The 23,821-nt window shown below is 41.7% G+C and overlaps 1 protein-coding gene across 9 annotated transcripts; it reads left to right on the top strand.

The window, feature by feature from the left end:
* The first annotated feature begins 252 nt into the window (after window positions 1-252).
* On the top strand, window positions 253-22,434 carry LOC115134964 (WASH complex subunit 2-like). Of its 9 annotated transcripts, none has more exons than XM_029669090.2 (28): window positions 253-735; window positions 1,177-1,320; window positions 1,614-1,778; window positions 2,262-2,333; window positions 2,442-2,609; window positions 2,919-3,012; window positions 3,186-3,247; window positions 3,387-3,449; window positions 3,763-3,843; window positions 4,099-4,201; window positions 7,574-7,707; window positions 7,927-7,978; window positions 8,220-8,273; window positions 8,794-8,973; window positions 9,212-9,351; window positions 10,754-10,852; window positions 12,266-12,358; window positions 12,452-12,553; window positions 13,513-13,670; window positions 13,814-13,937; window positions 15,607-15,828; window positions 16,021-16,203; window positions 16,296-16,427; window positions 16,842-16,925; window positions 18,294-18,449; window positions 18,570-19,229; window positions 21,353-21,515; window positions 21,695-22,434. In XM_029669090.2, the coding sequence occupies exons 2-28, from the start codon at window positions 1,177-1,179 to the stop codon at window positions 21,838-21,840; spliced, it is 3,834 nt and encodes a 1,277-aa protein (XP_029524950.1). In that variant the 5' UTR covers window positions 253-735; the 3' UTR covers window positions 21,841-22,434. The 9 variants fall into 9 exon arrangements, with proteins under 9 accessions (XP_029524950.1, XP_029524949.1, XP_029524952.1 ...); XM_029669089.2 differs by having other exon boundaries at window positions 2,439-2,609; XM_029669092.2 differs by having other exon boundaries at window positions 254-735; window positions 2,439-2,609; window positions 3,387-3,440; window positions 3,766-3,843.
* The last annotated feature ends 1,387 nt before the right edge of the window (window positions 22,435-23,821 follow it).

Below are 23,821 nucleotides of genomic sequence, written 5' to 3'. Positions count from 1 at the left end.
TTCAGTCAGTTGTGTCGAACTGCGTTGCTTTATCTTGGCCAGGTCGCAGTTGCAAATGAGAACTTGTTCTGAACTAGCCTACCTGGTTAAATAAAGGGGAAATAAATAAAAATGCCTAACCTTAAAGGCCAAAAATCTCATTTTTTTATTCATACATTTGAACCATATAGCCAATTTCGACTTTGTGGCTGTGATAACTAGTGACAACCCAAGGTTATTTTTTGTTTTATTTAACTTTTATGTAACCTTGAGACGTTATCATTGGGACGTCTCTACACAAACCCCTACCCTTACCCGTAACCCTTATCTAACCTTAACCTTGGACCGTTTGAATCGTCAACTTCAATGGGGTGACGTCAGAGGTAGAAAGTCCACAAAAATGAATGAACTGCAGTGTTTCTCAAAAGATTAGACTAGGCCTAGAGTAAATAAATGAAAAATTCTAGCTAAGGAAAACTGCATGCAATTCAATAACATGACAATGCATTGAACATACACATTACATACCATACAAACAAAGACCTGTATGTATTGATTACTATTGCCAATTTGATGTGGTAACGTTGCATTGAGTCAGGTGACTGCCGTCAGCTGATTGCCTCCAGACAGAATATGGCCGAACTGTCAGAAGCTCAATGAGGAACCGCTGAGTTTAGCATAATCGAGTCTCTTTTTACGACTTTTGGGGCTCATATTTCACTAACGTGGACAACAGTTTTTACAACAGTTACTAAGGTGAGTTGGGTAAAAAAAATATCCCTTAAAGTGCGAGAGTATGCTCTCAATGAATTATTGCCTAGCTAGCCAGCCAGTCTCTGGCAGTGCATCAACATTTATTCAACTAACGTCCTATACCTAGCTAACATTCCAAATGACATTTTGCGAAAGCTTGCGACTTCCCAATGAAGCATTGCACCTACAATGTTCGAAAACTAGTTTGCTTGCTAACTAGGGTACCAAACTAGCTAGCTAATCTGGCTCGCATTTGCCAACCCCATGCCTGTGTTACCTAATTATATAATTTGGGTTTATTTTTGACAAATCAGGTAATGGATGGCGTTCAGTTTGCACTAAACAGTAGATAACTTTTAAATCGTTATTGTCCATGCTGAACGCCCGTTTGAAATGTTTTCTCCAGGTTATTCCCACTGAATAAATCCTTCAATATTGTTTCAGATGAGCGGGTTGCCGGTTGGCATGGCAAATGTCCCCAGCAAGAGCAATCGCACAGGGAAGGATGGCCAGGTGTGGGAGAGACTCTGGACCTTGGAAGAGATGCGACAGACCAGCGCCAACTGGTCCCTGGCTGCAGACTCAGGAGTATGCTTTGGTTATTATCTCCAAGTTATTATTCAGTTTCTGAATACCCAGCTGTTTCTAATGCATTTAACAGTGTATCATCTGGTGGCTGAAGCAGAAACAGATTGGCAGGCAGGCTCTCAGCCTCTAACTCTACATGTTATGGGTAAAGCATTCACATAGCGTTGTAAACAGCAATGCAACAGATTAACTATCCTTTTCGCTGTGGCAAAGACAACGTCCGCTACTGAACAATCAGATACACTGTTGAATAGATGAAGATTAAACAGTTGTTGGTATCCCCTCCTCCACAGCTCTTCCTGTTCCTGCAAGACTTCTCCCAGAGGATGCTGTCAAAGACTCATGAGATAGAGAAGCAGCTGGATGGACTGATCAGAGACACCAAGGCCACAGACTGTTGCATGCACACCGTCTTCAACGACTTCCTCATGCTCTCCAACACACAATTCATTGAAAACGTACGTTGTGGACTGGAAATACAATGGTCGTCTTCATTAGAGCATTTTAATGGAAGAAAACGGACTGAAACAGGGGAAGGACTACCTGTCCTTGACTTGTCTAATAAGTAATCCAGATGTACTTTCTTTTGTTTCAAATTTGTTTTACTACAGTGTGCCCAAAAGAACACGACCAATGTCTTGTTCCTCTGTTGAGCTTTGTGCCCCTCTTCTTTAGAGGATGGTTGTGCCGTATTTTACATTTCCCAGATATTTTGAAACTTCACAAGCTTTTAACAAAAGGAAGAAAAGATTAATCGTGCTACACAGTACAGAACTATGAGGAACTGATGACTCTTGTGTTTAATGATCTGCTTGCTCATGGTGCCGCCTCTTTTTGTTCACTATCACAAGGTGCTGTTTTACATTGATAGATTCTAACTCATTCTTCTTGTATTGATTGTGTGATGTGTTATTGATATTTGTGTTTGTTGACCTCATCAGAGAGTGTATGATGAGGAGGTGGAGGAGGAGGCGGTGCCAAAGCCTGAGGCCTTGGAGAGACCGCCTGAGCAGGTAAATAATCTACCTACTCCTTCCTTGATGTGCTGTGACATGTATAGCACTGTGACAACGCGAGTTCCTCCCCGGGGATAGTTAAATTAAATTACCCCGCATTAGAAGACTCGTGAGCAGAAGGAAGCCCAGCTGATTCCTAAGGTCCAGGAAGCAGTGAACTACGGTCTGATGGTGCTGGACTCTGCATTTGAGCAGCTAGACATCAAGGCAGGAAACTCTGACTCGGAGGACGAGGAGGCCACAGACAGAGTGGAGCCCATACTGGAGCCCAAGGTGAGTTTGGAATCATCTGGAAACATACAGGATTAGAGAGAATTCAAGTTATTCACGCCTCCAGATATCACGTTAGGATTAGTACCTGCCCAGTCTAGTCTAGGGAGGATGGCCAATGTTTTCATGCCACTGTTTTTGATTTGTATTTGGGGTGTAGGACAGGTTAAGCACTTTGACAACTGATGTACACGTTATTTTTTGTTGACTAACATTTAATTTGAATGATTCTGCCCGTATTGACCAATCACGTTTTCTCTGACCGCTTCCTCCCCTTCTTTCCTTCTCTAACCCACCTCTCTCTGTTTGAAGGACCTGTATGTGGACAGGCCTTTACCATATCTGATTGGCTCTCAGCTCTTTATGGGGCAAGAAGACGTTGGACTGGGTGACCTCTCCAGTGAAGGTAGATCACCTCTGTTCTTCATGTACTCTTTCTACTGAAGGAAAGTGTGTGTATTCTTGGCATGTGTTTATATTGTTCGTGTTCAACACTCTTCCAAGCATAGTGTTTCTCGTCTAACATTAGCCGTGTTTCTCAGAGAGAAAGTGAAACTGATGTCATTCTTTACTTCACAGAAATGTCAGTCGACAGTGATCGCGACACCGTTATTGTGAGCGAAGATGGCAAAGATGCTAACGTAAGTCTTTTTTCATCCAGAAAGAGTCAGATGTTTTTTTTAAGTGAAGTTGGCATTATTATTATCCTCAAAATAAGTTGAGAATACTGACAATTTGATTTAGATAACTGTATTATCCCTGTGGTGTTTATGTGAACAGCAGTCAGACGATGACTTCGACCAGGATGAGGAGGGGCCAGGCACCATTAAGAAGGTGGTGAAGGTCAATTTCACTGTGACTGTCAGGGTTGAGGATCAAACCCAGAGTTAGTTGATATCTCTGTGATAACAATAACAAACGTACAGGATTGTATCGCTGTGTGCACAATTCTGACAAGGGATGATTGAGGTATTTGCCAATTTAATCAATGATGAAACACAACAGAAAAGTGTGATTGATCGAATCCTACGTACACTCTAGACACTGGCCATAAGCATGCTGCTGTTTATGGCGATGATGGTAATGATTACACCTTAGTGAGGATTGTGATTTTATTTGCAACCTCATGGATGACATTGAATGATTTCCCCTTCAGAAGTTGTCTATGTTGAGTGAGGACGAGGAGGGAGATTCAGACATATTCGGAGAATCGGAAGATGATGATGATGACAGAAAGGTATGTTTGATTATGGTTTGCTGGTGGAGACTGGTACTAATAATATGATGGACAGATAATTTATTAAATATAACTAGCCTTTATCCAGCTAAGACAACATTGCTAATACATCTGTTTTATGACTTGAGGGAGCATAATGATTGTGTCATGTCTCCGCTATTGAATGTAGACATAAATGTGAAATATTTGTTGTAGTTAATTGCATGTCCCCTTACATGAATATTGATGTTCTATTCTATCTTTCTTTTACGGAAGTCTTTGTGTCACATTCAGAACCCAAGACCATCATCCTTTGCTGATGAGCTGGCCGCCAGAATCAAAGGGGAACCGATCAGCAAGCCAGAGGGAGATCGCACATGTATGTTGGGTTGATATGACCTGAATTACAAACTATTCAGCACGTCCATTATCACCTCCACCATGTTTTGGTTTATGTTAAACATATCATGGTTTCTATGAAGGTTAACTGTATGAGCTCATATGCTAGCCTGGGTACCAGTGTGTTTCTGCTTTAGCTAACTTAACTTATATGATCGTATGGCCCTGTGTCTTTTGCAGTAATGTGACATGCCTGGATTTTTACTCTTTTTATTTAAAGCCTTTTCATCAAAATATCCTTTCTTTTTATGTCAGATGGTCCAGCACCATCCTCAGACAATTGCTTGCATTTTTTATCTACAGTGGCAAGAAAAAGTACGTGAACCCTTTGGAAATACCTGGATTTCTGCATAAATTGGTCATAAAATTTGATCTGATCTTCATCTAGGTCACAACAATATACAAGCACAGTCTGCTTAAAATAATAACACTCAAACAATGATTAGTTTTCATGTCTTTATTGAACACGCTGTGTAAACGCTCACAGTGCAGGGTGGAAAAGGTATGTGAACCCTTGGATTTAATAACTGGTTGACCCTCCTTTGGCAGCAGTAACCTCAACCAAACGTTTTCTGTAGTTGCGGATCAGACCTCCACAACGGTCAGGAGGAATTTTGGACCATTCCTCTTTACAAAACGCTTTCAGTTAAGCAATATTCTTGAGGATGTTTGTGAACCGCTCTTGAGGTCATGCCACAGCATCTCAATCGGGGTGAGGTCAGTACTCTAACTGGGCCACTCCAGAAGGCGTATTTTCTTCTGTTGAAGATTTAATTGTGTTTTGGGTTGTTGTCCTGTTGCATCACCCAACCTCTGTTGAGCTTCAATTGGCAGCCTAACATTCTCCTGCAGAATGTCTTGATAAACTTGAATTCCTTTTTCCGTTAATGATGGCAAGCAGTCCAGGCCTGAGTCAGCAAAGCAGCCCCAAACCATGATGCTCCTTCCACAATACTTTACAGTTGGGTGAGCTTTTGATGTTGGTGTGCTGTGCCTTTTTTTCTCCTTTCTTATTAGTTTAAGTACACTATGTTTGTCTATTGTTGTGACTTAGATGAAGATTTGATCAAATTTGATGACCAATGTATGCAGAAATCCAGGTAATTCCAAAGAGTTCACATACTTTTTTCTGGCCACTGTAATTCTCAATTCAGGCTTAAAATATAGGATAACATCTTGATATGCCGTATGACTGTGCAGAACACAGTCTGGCACCCAGACTAATGATCATACACTTCACTCAATAACAATCTACCTAAATTCATGTATCTGTCCTCTCTGTTTTGATTATTATGGCCACTATTTGCTCCATACACGTTCCAAGATGTGTTTTCAGTTGGTACATTTGCACATAATGTAGGCCATACTACAACATGTGATTTCATAATGCAAATAATGTTGGCAGATTACAACAGCACATGTTTCACTACATGTCATTGTTCTTTCTGCATGCTCATGTTTCACTACATGTCATTGTTCTTTCTGCATGCTTATGTTTCACTACATGTCATCGTTCTTTCTGCATGTGCATGCTCATGTTTCACTACATGTCATCGTTCTTTCTGCATGTGCATGTTTCACTACATGTCATTGTTCTTTCTGCATGCTCATGTTTCACTACATGTCATCGTTCTTTCTGCATGTGCATGCTCATGTTTCACTACATGTCATTGTTCTTTCTGCATGCTTATGTTTCACTACATGTCATCGTTCTTTCTGCATGTGCATGCTCATGTTTCACTACATGTCATTGTTCTTTCTGCATGTGCATGCTCATGTTTCACTACATGTCATCGTTCTTTCTGCATGCTCATGTTTCACTACATGTCATTGTTCTTTCTGCATGCTTATGTTTCACTACATGTCATCGTTCTTTCTGCATGTGCATGTTTCACTACATGTCATCGTTCTTTCTGCATGTGCATGCTCATGTTTCACTACATGTCATTGTTCTTTCTGCATGTGCATGCTCATGTTTCACTGCATGTCATCGTTCTTTCTGCATGCTCATGTTTCACTACATGTCATTGTTCTTTCTGCATGTGCATGTTTCACTACATGTCATCGTTCTTTCTGCATGTGCATGTTTCACTACATGTCATCGTTCTTTCTGCATGTGCATGTTTCACTACATGTCATCGTTCTTTTTGCATGTGCATGTTTCACTACATGTCATCGTTCTTTCTGCATGTGCATGTTTCACTACATGTCATCGTTCTTTCTGCATGTGCATGTTTCACTACATGTCATCGTTCTTTCTGCATGTGCATGTTTCACTACATGTCATTGTTCTTTCTGCATGTGCATGTTTCACTACATGTCATTGTTCTTTCTGCATGTGCATGTTTCACTACATGTCATTGTTCTTTCTGCATGTGCATGTTTCACTACATGTCATTGTTCTTTCTGCATGTGCATGTTTCACTACATGTCATTGTTCTTTCTGCATGCTCATGTTTCACTACATGTCATTGTTCTTTCTGCATGTGCATGTTTCACTACATGTCATTGTTCTTTCTGCATGTGCATGTTTCACTACATGTCATTGTTCTTTCTGCATGCTCATATTTCACTACATGTCATCGTTCTTTCTGCATGTGCATGCTCATGTTTCACTACATGTCATCGTTCTTTCTGCATGTGCATGTTTCACTACATGTCATCGTTCTTTCTGCATGTGCATGCTCATGTTTCACTACATGTCATTGTTCTTTCTGCATGTGCATGTTTCACTACATGTCATTGTTCTTTCTGCATGCTCATGTTTCACTACATGTCATTGTTCTTTCTGCATGTGCATGTTTCACTACATGTCATTGTTCTTTCTGCATGTGCATGTTTCACTACATGTCATTGTTCTTTCTGCATGTGCATGTTTCACTACATGTCATTGTTCTTTCTGCATGCTCATGTTTCACTACATGTCATTGTTCTTTCTGCATGCTCATGTTTCACTACATGTCATTGTTCTTTCTGCATGTGCATGTTTCACTACATGTCATTGTTCTTTCTGCATGCTCATGTTTCACTACATGTGTCACTTCTCTGAATCCTGTAAGAAGAACAGTAAAGCAAAGAAAGAGCCCAAGGCTGAGAGGCCACTGGGTAGGACAGCAGTGCACTCCTCTAAAAGAGTTTTCTTTACTGCACATTGTGTACAAGCACCTAATCTCTCACACTATGTATCCAATTTTATTGTACCTGCTAAGCTAACTGTTAATTCATAACACTTCAGTCAGAAGAGCATTAGTGGAGTTGGTCTCGCTCCAAAGTGACTGAATTAGATGTCATTTGACAAGCAGTCATGACATTGCAGTGTTTACCAGTATTTGTTTTGACTTGTTGTTGACAGCTGTTTGTGTTGTAGCTGATGAAGATGACAGCGAGGAGTTATTCGGGCCACCCAAGATGGAGGACGAGGACTTCTCTCCGTTTGGAGGAAAAGGGGGCCTCTTCAGTCGAGGGAGAGGACTGTTTGATGATGAGGTAGGCTCACATGAACGCCATTTTGTAGCTTCCATGTCTTACTTTTTACATGTTACTTACCCATTGTTGTTTCACATAATCTGATGGATAGAAATCAATAAGTGAACCGTTCAAAGAAAACCAGATCAATCTACAGCCTTTTAAAAGCTCCCGAAGAGTACATTAAATGAGTTTTGTCTGAAACCAGACAACCCTGATAATATGATGTTTGTTGTCCAGGGGGATCTGTTCTCTGATCCACCTAAACAGCCTGTAGCAGAGAAGACCACAGGTAATAATAGCCATACAACTATCTGTTGAAACACCAAGGATGTTTTCATTAGGACACACTAGATGTTTTGCAATCAACATTTTTTTTTGTTCTGCAAGTTTAGATGGTTGCTTTCCTTTTCAGGATGTTTTCTTGTAAGTGAATTGAGAATGTTGTTACTTTTGTGTAATGGCTGTGGTCACTGTTTATAATTTATTTGTCGTGGGTTACCTTATTCATTTGACCTTTGTGTTCCTGCCAGAACCTGTCAAGCCTGCTAAGAAGATTCCTTCAGGGGCTGTGCCAATTTTCCCAGGTAATACAATTTGTATGTATTTATTTAACCTTTATTTAACTAGGCAAGTGAGTTAAGAACAAAATCTTATTTACAATGACTGCCTGCACCGGCCAAACCTGGACTACGCTGTACGCTGCCCTATGGGACTCCCAATCAAGCCCGGATGTGATGCAGCCTGGATTCGAGCCAGGGACTGCAGTGACGCCTCTTGCACTGAGATGCAGTGTCTTAGACCGCTGCGCCACTCGGGAGCATAGAAACATGCCCTAAGGACAACCAAGGCCTATCAAAGATTAAACCGTAATAACAGTGTTACTGAAATGATAGACAGTTTTCTGTGGCTTGTGAACATAATGCCTCTGAAGATACCGTCCTGCCTTTCTGAAATGGATTTATTAAATTCATACTAAATACTATTACAATACATGACCACAGACAGTCTACTGTACTATGTTGACAATTCTGTGATGGTATTGACAATTTTATCCTCTCCAGATTCTATTTGACGAGTCTATCTTGTCCTCTTCTTTCCCCATAGAGAACAGCCTGTTTGGCACTCCTAATGACTCTGACTCAGTGGAGGGTAGAGAGAACGGCAGTCCAGCCAAACCCATCAAGACTCAGACATCAGCCCCTAGAAAGACCGCTTTAGGGGGGCTGTTTGACGATGAGGAGGATCACTTCTTCACCGGCGAAAGCCTTAATAAATCCAGCTCTGGTAAGTCAATCAAACCGTAACCTCTCTCTCTCGCTAGCATGGTGGGCGAGATCCCATCTTGAGATCAATGATCGTAAAATATCAGTGAAAATCTTACTTTGACATCACGCCAATACATCAGTTAGGTATGTGAATCAAGTGTTCACCTTATTTTTATTCATGCAGTAAGTTTCACATCTTAGATCTTGCCACACTATAACTGTCTTTAGCACAAGCACTCATTGTTACCTGTGTTCAGCTGGACAGGAGGAACCCAAGCAGAAGAAGACAGTGGATCTGTTTGGAGGAGGTGATGAGGATGGTGACATCTTCAGTGAGAGCTCCGGTGTTCTGCCCCCTCTACAGAGCAGGAGGGAGGTGGTGGAGGAGGAAGAACAGGTGAATATACACACGTGTACAGAGCATTGTTTTTACCTATACTGTATCATAGGGACTCCGCTCACTAACTTAGAATGTAGAGAAAAACGGGGCAATTCAAGAGGATGCTATGAAAGTTGTGTCAAAACGTTGTTTTCTTTGTCCCATGTCATTATAAATCACACACAATGAATCATTACATTGTTCTCTGCAATTTAACTTTAATATACTTATACTTGACAGTGTTGATGAAATAAGAATGTTCGTTTGTTGTGACCGTTGCTAGTTTCGACTGCGCTGCTCTTGGGTCTATCTCTTCCATATTTGGCATTGGGAGGTACCATTTGGAGGTGTTTTTGCAGGTTAGACCAATCAAAATCAACTTGATACCAATCTACGTTGAGAGGTGCCATTTCTATGCCGATTTAAAGGGAAAGATTCAGAAATACACAACGAAAACATGAACATATTGTCTTCATGGAGGGTGGTTATTGAAATTGTCTGTTAGCTTTGTAAATAAATACATATTTAGTCCCTATTTTGTTTTTATACTGCAGATTTCATTTAGAAAAAGCCCATTTTTTTTCCACTCGTTTGACCTGCAGCCACTACTTTTTACCTCTTTTTCTCCACAATTTCATGGTATCCAATTGTCCTATCGCTGCAACTCTCGTACGGACTCGTGAGAGGCCAAGGTCAAGAGCCATGCGTCTTCCGAAACACGACCCTGCCAAGCCGCACTGCTTCTTGACACACTGCTCGCTTAACCTGGAAGCCAGCTGCACCAATGTGTCAGAGGAAACGCCGTACAACTGGCGACCAAAGTCAGTGTGCATATGCCCGGCCTGCCACAAGGAGTCACTAGAGCGGGATGGGACAAGGATATCCCGGCCGACCTAACCAGGACGACGCCGGACGCCTCATGGGTCTCCTGGTCGTAGCCGGCTGTGTCACAGCCCGGGATCAAACCCGGATCTGTATGCCGCCTCTAGCACTTCGAAGCAGTGCTTTAGACCGCTGTGCCGCTCGGGAGGCCTGTTAGTGATGTTCTGCTGCGGAGCAGAGGTCTATGGAGCAGTGGCCACTTTGATCATGCCTGTGATGACATTCCATTCACTGTAAACATACTAAATTCTCAGAGTAAATTGTCTAACTTTTAAACCATCTATGGTAGCGACATGGGGGTTAGACTACTCTTTTTCTGATGCAATTCTCTGTTGAATGGACATATTTGTATAAACCTTGAATTAATTAATACTTTTATGGGTGAACACCCTACATATTAAGTGGGATACATGATCATGGTTATTGATTTAGTGGACTTGGGTATCATGATTACATGTTGCACTGATGATGGTTGTTGGTTTCAGTGATGAGGATGATGGTTGTTGGTTTCAGTGATGAGGTTGTTGGTTGTGTTTAGATGCCAGCAGATGTCTCCATGTTTGGTCCTGGTACCAAGACCCTGCTGACTGAGACACTAAAGAAGCAACGGCCCTCCACCAGTGAAGAGTCAGAGGAGGTGGGAATCCTCTTTTATCCATCCATCATCTCTATATGCAATATCTCTTTCTCTCTTTCTCTCTAACTCACTCACTCACATAAAATCAAATTTGATTTGATTTGACAGGTGTGCTTCTTTTCAACACTTATTCTCAAGTAATGGTCCATTACTTGAATGTAGTTGAATAAGATGAGAGGAGAACAGATAATGATCAAATATGTCAACATGAAAATTCTATTGGTCTTGCAAATTATATTCCAGGCAGACTACTGAGTTTTGTATCCTCAAACGTCACATTGATACCTAAATTGGCGGTAAAATTCGATCCTGCCTTTTGTCCATATGGAACATTTATGGGATTTTTTATTTCAACTCATGAAACATGAGAACAACACTTTACATGTTGCGTTTTATATTTTTGTATAGTATAGTTTACCCACCTTTTTACCACTACATCAGTGGAACCAACCAACCCACACCATGTAAGGTGCAAAAAAACTGCATCAGACTTTGACATTGCGAGTGAGCATGGGTGAATCGCTCCTGAAGAGCATGGGTGAATCGCTCCTGAAGAGCATGGGTGAATCGCTCCTGAAGAGCATGGGTGAATCGCTCCTGAAGAGCATGGGTGAATCGCTCCTGAAGAGCATGGGTGAATCGCTCCTGAAGAGCATGGGTGAATCGCTCCTGAAGAGCATGGGTGAATCGCTCCTGAAGAGCCACATGAAGGGGGCATGACAACGCTGCATCCTGCGCTGGCGCCACTTCTACATTTGTGACTTTTTCTCTGCAACTTCCTCCAGAGCTTTTTTGCCCATCGCCTCATTCACGGGGTGCTCGCAATATTCCGCTTTATCGCGTGACGGCTGTGCTCCTGCCCTTCTGGTGGCTGTTAAGGTGCCGTGTTCCTCACACAGCCCACCCACCCTTTTCCCGGCCGGCGACACTGAAGCTGCCAGTTGGAAACGAGACGCTTTTTGTAGCTATTAAGTAATAGATTCCCAAATGCAGAATAAAAGCACAGTCATTAATCTGGAGTTGTGTAGTAATGTGTGTTCACCAGTAGGCATGTCACAAAACTCTGCTCATCACTACTCAAATTAGAACCTCATCAGTACTGACATACCACTCATGTATGTAGTGAAACAACGTATTATTGAGTAGAACTTGTAAGGTAGTGATGAAACTACTTTTCCCCCCTTCATTGGGTTCCTCCATTTACTGCCATCGGGTGGCGTCTAGAAACAATGACATAATATGAACAGTTACAGATTCATGGTCCTTGAAAATCAATAATAGTGATTGAAAAAGTACTTAAGTCCTTGAATTTGACTTGTCACTGTATGAACCCTGTAGAATTTTCGGGGTGATCATGGAGCACACTTTGATTCACAGATTTTACCTCAACTTTCTGTCCCTGTCTTTCTACAGATATGTCCAACCATCCCTAAGAGTCAGTCCAAGCCTGAACCGACACTTCAGAGCAAAGCTCTTCTGTCCATATTTGTTGACGAGGAGGATGAGGTGAGAAAATGAGCTATGACTGACATCGGCCCATAAAATATAATGAATTGGTACCTTCCACTTCATATCTAACCACTTTCTTTCATTATGCAGGATCTGTTTGTGTCTGCGAAGAAGTCTAAATCAAGCCAAACTGAAGATGCCACACCACAAGTCAAGAAACCTGTCTCTAGTGCCGTCTTCAGTGATGACGAGGTAATGGGAGGGAACGGAACCTTGATACATAAACTTCAGTTCAACATCAGCCTTTCAGAAAATAATGCCTCCTTCTGTAGCCACTACCCATTTTTGTATTAACAGATCTGAAATAACTGGACAGGTGTGTGGGCAATTCCACAGTATCTGAGTGATAATTTCTGTAAAAAAAAAATATATATACACTACCGGTCAAAGGTTTTACAACACCTATTCATTCAAGGCTTTTTCTTTATTTTTTACTATTTTCTACATTTTAGAATAATAGTGAAGACATAAACTATGAAATAACACATGGAATTGTGTAGTGACCCAAAAAAGTGTTCAACAAATCAAACTATATTTCATATTTAAGATTCTTCAAAGTAGCCACCCTTTGCCTTGACAGCTTTGCACACTCTTGGCATAGTAGGTGTTCTAAAACTTTTGACCATTAGTGTAAATATTTATTTTATAAACCATACAACTCTATGCACAAAGACTACTTTTAGCAGTTTCCACAGAACATTTTACAAAAACACATTTACTTGAAGAACAGTACAGATGGAACAAACCGTCATTCTGTTACCAAACTTTACATCTGCACTGTTCTTCAAGTAAATGTAGTTTTTGTAACAACTTCTGTGGAAATTGTTTGTTGTCCTTGGGCTTAGGGTTGTATGGTTTGCGTAACTTTTCAATCATTGGTTTTTGTTTGACATATATTTTAAAGTGTAAGATCTGAGTTTCTGCATCACTCTGTAACTGTGGAATTTCCCATAGCCAATATGGTGATGGCAACTCCATCCAATCAGCACAGCTTCAGATATATCTTACAACCATCCTATTCCTACAAATCTGCAAACACCAAAGGGGTAGGGGGCAAGGGGTAGATTTTGAACCGGGCTTGATAGTGAAGATTGTCGCTAATACTTCAACACATGCTATCTATTTAACCCTTTGTATTCTGTCTGTATCAGGACCATTGGATGAGCTCCAAGCATAGTGCAGGAAAGACTGGAGGGATGAAGTCCAGTGATAGCAACCCTTATCGTCTACCCAGTGTCAAAGCAGATCCTTTCGACAGCCTGTTCGATGAGTATGATGACGATCTCTTTGCTGCTACCAAGGAGTTTAGGTAAACTTTATATCCCCAACAAAAGAGACACTGTGCTAAAATGTTTGAGTAGTGTTAAAAAAAAAAAAAAAAAAGTGAAATCACTATCTCTAGTTAGGGTCTTGGTAGTGGTTTGATGGGTGTAAATGTCTGTGTTGATGCAGTCCGAAGAAGCCACAGAGAGTGTCTCTCCTGTTTGAAGATGAGACTGAGGATGGTGAAGATAAGGGATCCCTCTTCGTCTTCAAACCAGCCATCAACAACAGCTCTACTCTAGCTGACCCCAAAGTAAGCCTGGGTTACAGATTCTGTCTGTGTCATAAATGGCACCCTGTTCCCTATATAGTGCACTATATAGGGAATAGGTTGCCATTTTGGGAAGTAGCCACTGACATGAATAATAACGTAAAGATGAAAAGCCTTCGAGGCAACAATGGAATTCAGTAATACCGTGCATTAGGAAAGTGTTCAGACCCCTTCCCTTTTTCCACATTTTGTTATGTTACAGCCTTATTCTAAAATGGATTAAGTCAATACAAATCATCATCAATCTACACACAATACCCCTAGATGAGAAAGTGATAACAGGTTTTTAGAAATGTTTGCAAATTTATATAAAAATAAACAGATACCTAATTTACTTAAGTATTCAGACCCTTTACTATGAGTCTTGAAATTGAGCTCAGGTGCATCCTGTTTCATTGATCATCCTTGAGATGTGTCTGCAACTTGATTGGAGTTCACTTGTGGTAAATTCAATTGATTGGAGATTATTTGGAAAGACACTCACCACACTGACAGAGCTCCAGAGTACCTCTGGAGATAGGAGCACCTTCCAGAAGGACAACCATCTCTGCAGCACTCTACCAATCAAACCTTTATGGTAGAGTGGCCAGACTGAAGCCACACCTCAGTAAAAGGAATATGACAGCCTGCTTGGAGTTTGCCAAAAGACATCTAAAGACTCTCAGACAATGAGAAACAAGATTATCTTGTCTGATGAAACCAAGATTGAACTCTTTGGCCTGAATGCCAAGCGTCAAGTCTGGAGGAAACCTGGTACCATGCCTACGGTGAAACATGGTGGTGGCAGCATCATGCTGTGTGGATGTTTTTCAGCGACAGGGACTGGGAGACTAGTCAGGATCAAGGGAAAGATGAAAGGAAAAAAGCACAGAGATCCTTCATGAAAACCCGCTCCATATCGCTAAGGACCTCAGACTGGTGAGATGGTTCTCCTTCCAACAGGACAACCACCCAAAGCACACAGCCAAGACAATGCAGAAGTGTCTTCAGGACAAGTCTCTGATTGTCCTTGAGTGGCCCAGCCAGAGCCCGGATTTGAACCCAATTGAACTTCTCTGGAGAGACCTGGAAATAGCTGTGCAGCAACGCTCCCCATCCAACCTGACTGAGCTTGAGAGGATCTGCAGAGAACAATGGGAGAAACTCCCCAAACACAGGTGTGCCGAACTTGTAGCGTCATACCCCAGAAGACGCAGGGCTGTAATCGCTGCCAAAGGTGCTTCTACAAAGTACTGAGGGTCTGAATACTTCTGTACATGTCATTTTTCCGTTTTTTCTTAACGTTTTTGCTTTGTCATTATGGGATATTGTGTAGATTGATGAGGAAAACCCTCCCAATGTAATACATTTTAGAATACGGCTGTTACTTAACAAAATGTGGAATAAGTCAAGGGGTCTGATTACTTTCTGAATGCAGTGGATGTAGGCTATCTATTTCAAAACAATTCAAATATAGAATGAAAATGTTTTTATTCATAGTTTCTTTGGTAAAGTACTATTTTTTTATTCATGTTTGTGTTGTACTCTTCATGGAAATATATGTGTGGTGACATCCCTGCAGTGATATGTATGTATTATTGAATTTTAAACAACTTGTCATTCACCCCTTAGTTCATACCCTTGTCTCCTGTGCCCTTGCCCTGTTCTCTAGGCTGCTGCTGTGGGCTCCCCAGCCCCCTCACGGGTCCACACAGTCAAACCTGAGGTGACGGCACCTCCTCCCCCAGTGGAGAAGAGGCGTGCAGCGAAGGGTCCTGAGGTACAGCCCCTGTCCTCTCTAGTAGAGTGCAGTGAGAGTAAGAAGAAGCCAGTAGGGGCCGTCAGTCTGTTTGGAGGGATCAACGTGCTGGGAGACCGACTGGGAGCAGCCAAGGTGAGACGCTACATAAGGCTGAGGGTAGATGTTCCCCCTAAGCTCAAATCTAGGACTGACCTTGGACATTCTCTTCCAGTATGGTTGAGATTGAGGTAAGGAGAGAGGAAAGGTGAATTGAGATGAAGCCCTGCTCCTAAGTGTAAGGTGCTATACTCAGACTCTCTTTATATCTTCCTGTCACTTAACAAGCAGACTAAGAGCCCATTGGACGAGACTGATGGTGATGACTTTCTGTCTGAGGGCCCGCCCCCCATGGAAAAGGAGTCCAAAAAGAAGAAGAACACCGTCAGTCTGTTTGATGATGAGGAGGGTGCTGACTGGACTGTCCCTATCTCCATACCTAGCAAACCAGCTGCCATAAACACAATAAAGGTTTGTCTCGGTTTGTTTATTCATACTACTTACAATTCCTGTGTGCGTGCGTCTGTCTGTATATGTGTGTAAATCCTATGTCTGTGCGTTAGCCTGCAGAGGAGCGTCCTCATACCAAGAGCAGTACCGGGGTGTTCCAGGATGAGGAACTGCTCTTCAGTCACACTCAGCAGAGAGACAACCACCCCGACGTTGACATCTTCGCCACGCCTGACAAGTTTGTGGTGAGTTCTAGGGACCGCACTCAGTGAGATGGGAAAGGTGTTAGTGTTGGGCGAGAGCAAAAGCCTGCACTCACCAGGACCAGGGTGGACGCACATTGACGCGTACTACCTGCTATTACTTTTAATGATAAATTAATTGTACTTATGATATTCCTGGTGTAAAAGTGCTGTGTTCCTGTCTCAGAGGTTCAGGCCCAGTAATGCTAGTAGCTCAGTGAAGTCCAGGCCCAGCTCAGTGAGGTCGGCAGCCCCAACACTGTTTATCCTCATTTTAGTGATGAGGATGAAGATGACCTCTTCAGCTCTGTCAATCCCAAAGCTCTTCGGCCGGTACCCTATTCAATCAATACAATAACAACTTGATTAATTTACTCATGACTTCACCTTCAGTCCTTGTCTTTCATTTGACCTCAGAAAGTATCGGCGAAGCCCAGTAAACCCGGTAAAGACGAGCCATCCCCAAAACCTTCTGTCACAGAACCAGTCACAGGGAGTGAGGTAAGGCTGATGAAACAAAGTCTTACAAAGGCTGGTTTACAAAGGCAGCCCGATTCTAATATTTGTTTTTCAACTAATTGGTCTTTTGATCAATCGCATCATATCTTTTCACACTAGATTTTTTTTCAGATCTGATTGGTGAAAATACTTTTTTTTTAAAATTTTTTTTAAGGATCAGATTTGGGCTGCCTGTGTAAATGCAGCCTTAGTGCTCTGCAGTCTATGTGATTGCCAATGTGTTTATGATTGAAGTGTTTCAGAATTTGAAGGATATCTATAGACAGTAATGCTCTCTCCTCTCAGTTGAGACTTGTTACACTGTGATATATTTCAAGGGAATGTTATTCAGGCTGTTACATTTCTTTTGGAGGTATTCCTGTCTGTGTCAAGATTACTTAAAGGTCAAAAACGTGATTTTCCTATGTTTTAGATATATTTCCACACTGCGTTTGGCATAACATTGTGAAAATGATAACGCCCTTTCAGTGTTGAGCTGTTTGAAAAGACTGCCTGAAATGTCAGCCTGTTTTGGTGTGAAGACGTCACCAGGCGGTAAATTAGTTAATAGACCAATGAGAAAGAGTTCCACACCTCTCTGCCAATAACAGCTAGTTATCCCCTCCACACTCAGACCATTGAGTCTTGGCAAAATTCTTTGTTGAAAAATTGCTCTTCGCTAAGACACTTTTTGTTCCTTGTTTTTTAATTAAAATGGTCAAAAATAAGTTATTTAATTGTTACCAATAAATGATTTGATATTGAGACTTGAGACATATTGAGAAACAGCTGCATTGGAGCTTTTTACCTGATCTATGTTGTTCAACTGCACAGAAGCCCTGTAAAATCTAAAGAGCCTTTGTCATGGATAGGAAAACTCAAAGTAAACAACTTCTTCTTTTAAATCACTCAATGTTTTACTCTATCTTTATTCTTTCTGAGTGAGAGTTTATTCGTACAACATGTGTTCTCTGCCAGACATCTTTGAACCTCAGCCTTTGACATGAATCATGTCGTCTTTTCCACTGCTGGCATAAAAGCTAAACTGCGACAGCGTGACTCAGATTGATTCGCATAATGTTTAGTTTTTTTACCATCAGACTGAAAGCGATTGCTCAGCCTTTCTTCTTCCTGAAATTGCATGAATAGATGTCATTCCTATGTCTACATTTTTGCTTTATTCTTTGGCTCTCTCTTTCCTCTGTCTACCACTTTGTTCTGATGATCATGAGGAACTGCATGAACAAAATTACTTGTAAATCCAATTCTATAATATGACAACCATTTGCATGTATCCTCACTGTGCTATAAACACTCTCTTATAAAGGACTTTAGTTGATGAACAAGTGTGTTCCTCCTCCCCACTCTCAGACCAACCTGGTGATCAACCCTGTTGCCCTCCTACCAGGCCTGAGCCCCAGCTCCTCAGGCCTCAGCCCCAGTCCAGCATGGACCCAGTCCCCCAGAGACGGAGGGCTTAGCTTCGACCGCCCTGTCCAGGTGTCTGTGCTACAGTGTGCCAACAAGGTTGGTTAAGGGTCAGAGGTCAAGCACTGGGGTGTAGGGGAAACAAAGCACACCTAAAGCTAAACCTTGTACCTTCCTTAATCAGCCCGTTATGACTTCATGCGTCTTCTCTTCCTGTAGGGTCGAGCTAAAGGCTCCATCCGCCGCAGGCCCCAGACCAGGGCAGCACGGCAGATGTCAGCACAGAGCTCCGTGGACCAGAAAAACCAGGGAGAGGACCCGGCCGGACACAGCCCAACCCTACCTCATCCAACCCAGCCTAGTTTGGCACTACTTAACCCAATCGAGCCTTGCCTGGCACTACCTAACTTAACCCTCCCCCGGCCTAGTCTACCCAACCAAGCCCCAACCACTGGCTTACCCTCCTTACCCTCCCAACCGCCGCTCACTGATGTCTCGGTCACACCATCAGTTCTAGCACTACCAGTGTCCAACACCACTCTAAAGAGAGACTTTTCTATGGGAAGCAAGGTGAAGGTGCTGCCCTCTCCCGACGAGGCTGACCTGTTTGGGTCTGTCCCTGCCCTAGCCACAGTCCCCAAACTCGCCACAAAGACTACGGAGGGTGAGTTGACGCCGAAGGAAGAGAAAGAAGCGACCCCTCCGTCCCTCTTTGACGACCCCATGGGTGACTTGTTCCAGAAGGTCAAGCCGAGGTCGGCGAAGACCTTCCTGGAGGAGGAGGATGAAGAGGGCATCTTTGTGCTGGGAAATATCTCTACTCCCACTACTAAAATTACTGCAGGGAGCAACCCTACTCCCAAACAGGACCTCTTCCAGGTATTGGTCATGATCAATATTGTCAGTCATTTGAACAATCAATCTGTCTGTATTTTTTATTTATTGTGCAGCCAGGAATTTACAATATCTTACAATCATTGAAATGTTAGTTTATTTTTCATCGTACTAGTTGGAGGAAATATCGATACAGTTTAGAGGTCAACCGATTATGATTTTTCAACACCGATACCGATTATTGGAGGACAAAAAAAAAAAAAAACGATGCCGATTAATCAGACGATTTTTAAAATGTATTCGTAATAATGACAATCACAACAATACTGAATGAACACTTATTTACCTTAATATAATACATCAATAAAATCAATTTAGCCTTAAATAAATAATGAAACATGTTCAATTTGGTTTAAATAATGCAAAAACAAAGTGTTGGAGAAGAAAGTAAAAGTGCAATATGTGCTATGTAAGAAAGCTAACATTTAAGTTCCTTGCCCAGAACATGAGAACATTTGAAAGCTGGTGGTTCCTTTTAACATGAGTCTTCAATATTCCCAGGTAAGAAGTTTTAGGTTGTAGTTATTATAGGTCTATTTTGCTCTCTACCATTTGTATTTCATATACCTTTGACTATTGGATGTTCTTATAGGCACTTTAGTATTGCCAGTGTAACAGTATAGCTTCCATCCCTCTCCTCGCTCCTACCTGGGCTCGAACCAGGAACTCAATGACAACAGCCACCCTCGACGCAGCGTTACCCATGCAGAGCAAGGATGAACAACTACTCCAAGTCTCAGAACGAGTGACGTTTGAAACGCTATTAGCGCGCACCCCGCTAACTAGCTAGCCATTTCACATCATTACACCAGCTTCTTACTGCATTTGCGGAACAGGCGGGCTCCTCGTGAGGCAGGGGGTTAGAGCGTTGGACTAGTTAACCGTAAGGTTGCAAGATTGAATCCCTGAGCTGACAAGGTAAATATCTGTCATTCTGCTCCTGAACAAGGCAGGTAACCGTCATTGAAAATAAGAATGTGTTCTTAACTGACTTGCCTAGTTAAATAAAGATTAAATAAAGGTGTACATTTTTTTTTTTTACAAAATCGGCGTCCAAAATTACCGATTTCCGATTGTTATGAAAACTTGAAATCGGCCCTAAATAATCGGCCATTCCGATTAATCGGTCGACCTCTAATACAGTTGCATATTATTTTGGACGGTATTATATCGATACTTTGACTCGCAAGGATTTTTTTATTGCTGGGTAGCATTTGGTCAGCCAGCACTAATCGGTGGTGTCTGTGCTGAAACTCAGGTTTTTTTCATCCTATAGCAAGTTTTCCATCTTCTTTTTAAATGTTTAGTCGACATGTTTTCAGCACTTTTCTTTCCATGACAGATGAAGACAAATTTTCTCATGTTCTTTTGTCTGTCTGCAGCAGACATACACTGAGTATACTGAACATTAGGAACACCTAATTGAGTTGTACCCCCCCCCCCCCTGGCCCAAAAGCGCTTCCCACGGTTGTGTCAAGTTGGCTGGATGTCCTTGGGGTAGTGGACCATTCTTGAGACACATGGGAAACTGTTGACTGTAAAGACGGTAGTGCCTGGAATTTACTAGCATACCACGTTCAAAGGCACTTAAATGTTTTAAATCTTACCCATTCACCCTCTGAATAGCACACATACACAATCCATGTATCTATTGTCTCTAGGCTTAAAAATCCTTCTTTAACCTGTCTCCTCCCCTTCATCTACACTGATTGAAGTGGATTTAACAAGTGACATCAATAAGGATCATAGTTTTCACCTGGTTAGTATGTCATGGAAAGAGCAGGTGTTCTTAATGTTTTATATAGTCAGTGAGTATGTTTTAAACATTTAAATTGCAATAAAATCACAGTATTGAATCGCAATACATATAGAATCACATATCGTATCGGCACCTAAGTATCGTGATAATATCATATCTTGAGGTCCCTTGCAATTCTCAGCCCTACAGTACATTGTAGTAGTCTAAATGCAGTTGGTCTGGCTCAGCGCATGCTGCCTCAGTTTATCCAAGAGTCACGATCTCTGCAACAGGAGGTGGAGGGAAATCCATGTATTCCTTGGAAAGTATGTCTGCTTTTTTTCTGAATGTGTCTTATTCTGTTGTCCAGGATGAAGGGGAGACGACCCCCAAAGCTCACAAAGACAAATCTCTGGATTCCAGCCTGTTTGACGACAAAGTTGACATCTTTGCTGATTTGACGGCCGCTTCAAAACCAAAAGAGAAAAAGTTCAAGAAGGCGGAGACTAAATCCATATTTCATGATGATATGGGTGGGTGTTTGCAGAGCACATATTTCAGAATATCTTGCATTGTTTGTTGTCCCTCAACAACTTTCAACATGCACGTTGAAATTTACCACAGACATGGGTATACTTACACACACATTCTTACAATGCCATTGCCACCAGGTTGAACTGAAACATCTACTGGACATGCTCTCTCTGTACAGATGTCTTCTCTCCCTGCACTGTGAAGCCAATGGCCAAGCAGCCTCCATCCAAGTTCAGGAAAAGCCCTCCCTCCCAGGACACCAGTGCAGCAGACAGCTTGGGCAACATCTTCGACGACCCTCTCGATGCTCTGGGTGGGAACTGAACCGTGGACTGTTCCTGATTAACTAAAACTCTGTGTCCCAAATGGCACCGTATTCACTAGATGGTTCATTACTTTTGACCAGGGCTCATAGGGTGTGCACTATGTGGGGAATAGGGTGCCATTTGGGATGCTGTCACTAACTGTACAATTGTGCAGAAAACGTTGTTGTTTTGGACTGAAAAAGGGGTTGGAGATATTAACACTGTTCTTATAGAGACTATTTCTATATCGAGACTATTTCTATAAAAGCAATCCATCGATCGGCATAACCTCGGATGGAAATTTAAACCCATCTCTGATTGATTGATAACAAGTAACTAGTTGCCTTTATTTAATGTCCATGGTAGCAGGGCTTAGCCATCATTAGGCCAGCTGCTAATAAAGAAATAGTCAATGATTTATACATGTAGTTGAGTTCTGGGTATGTGCTCTGAGATTACATGTCACCATCGGGCTGTGCCATATCACCGTTATGAAATCATTGTTTTTGTTTTTCAATTAATATGAAATTGTTACATTTGTTAACTTTGCCTGTGATAAATGACAATAGATAATTTTTTTAAAGAATTAAATTATATTTTGCTAAATTTAGAATGTGTGCCAAGTTTGTTTCTAAGATCTGCAGCACTACTTTAAAGTATTTTGTTAAGATAATGAATTGTGGAATTACTAATGCAGCTAAAAGAGGAACATAGCTGTTACTCGGGTCCACTGTGACGGTTCCTATCCTTTTATAACAATTCTACTAATACATAAGATTCACTGCCATCTCTAATCAACTTTTAAATGTTGACTAACTGCACTGGTGCATTTAGAGGATTCTGCTACATTTTAGAATAATAAGGAACATCTATATTTTGATCAATTAAAATCTATCACGGATGGTATTTTAAGTTTCAATTTCCAAGTTTTAATGTCATGCTCAAGTACAGTGACATGCCTTAATTGAAAACTCAAAATGCAATAATAATGTAATACTACAAATAAGGTGAAACAAAACATGTATTCTTATATCTCGTATAAGAAAAACAAGATTAAATATGTCGGCAGACTATATACAGGGTCAGTACCATATTTATAATGTGCAGGGATGCTGGATCGCTAAAGGTAGATACTGTATGTAGGCAGGTAGCCTAGTGGTTAGAGCATTGGACTAGTAACCAAAAGGTTGCACGATCGAATTCCCGAGCTGACAAGATAAAAATCTGTCATTCTGCCCCTGAACAAGGCAGTTAACCCACAGTTCCTAGGCAGTCATTGAAAATAAGAATTTGTTCTTAACTGACTTACTTAGTTAAATAAAGGTTAAAAAATATATATGGCTAAGGTGACTAGGCATCCGGATATATGATAAACAGTAGCAGCAGCATACAGTATATGATGATTTTATTTGAGTGGGTGTTCGTGTGTAGAGTCTATAAATGTATGTGCATATTGTGTGTGAGTATGTGTGTTGGAGTATCACTGTGTGTAACTGTAGGGCCCTGTGAGTGTGTGTATAGAGAGAGTGCAAAATAAGAATTAAATACAGGGGTCAACTCGGTCCTTCTAGCCATTTTGTTAGCTATTTAACAGTCTTGTGGCATGGGGATAGAAGCTGTTCAGCAGTCTGTTGGTGTCAGAATTGATGCACCAGTACCCCTTGCCATGTGGAAGCAGAGGACAGTCCATGTCTCTGGTGGTTGTAGTCTTTAACGATTTTCCGTACCTTCCATTCACACCGCCTGATAGAGAACCAGTAGTGACCCATCATTCAGGGCTCTGCCACACGCATTCTTAGAAAAAAAAAATGCTTTCCTGTTTTGCATGTTTAAAGACTTTAAAGAGGCATTTCTAATGACTAAAAACCCCCAAAAGAAAGATGCACAGGGTCCCTGCTCATCTGTGTGAACGAACCTTAGGCACGCTGCAAGGAGGTATGAGGACTGCAGATGTCCGTACTGTGAGACGGCTAAGACAGCACTACGGGGAAACAGGGCGG

The sequence above is a fragment of the Oncorhynchus nerka genome, linkage group LG10, assembly GCF_034236695.1.
Source record: "Oncorhynchus nerka isolate Pitt River linkage group LG10, Oner_Uvic_2.0, whole genome shotgun sequence".
NCBI classification, from domain to species: Eukaryota; Metazoa; Chordata; class Actinopteri; order Salmoniformes; family Salmonidae; genus Oncorhynchus; species Oncorhynchus nerka.
Note: the sequence above shows the minus strand (reverse complement) of the source record. Positions and strands in the feature narration are given on the sequence as shown.

What these genes read in the sequence shown, in the direction of transcription:
- LOC115134964 (XM_029669089.2), top strand. Translation starts at nt 1,177, where the DNA reads ATGAGCGGGTTGCCGGTTGGCATGGCAAATGTCCCCAGCAAGAGCAAT. An exon ending in CCGTCTTCAGTGATGACGAG is followed by an intron (nt 12,554 to 13,512) that starts GTAATGGGAGGG and finishes TGTCTGTATCAG; the next exon opens with GACCATTGGATGAGCTCCAA. An exon ending in CATATTTCATGATGATATGG is followed by an intron (nt 21,516 to 21,694) that starts GTGGGTGTTTGC and finishes CTCTCTGTACAG; the next exon opens with ATGTCTTCTCTCCCTGCACT.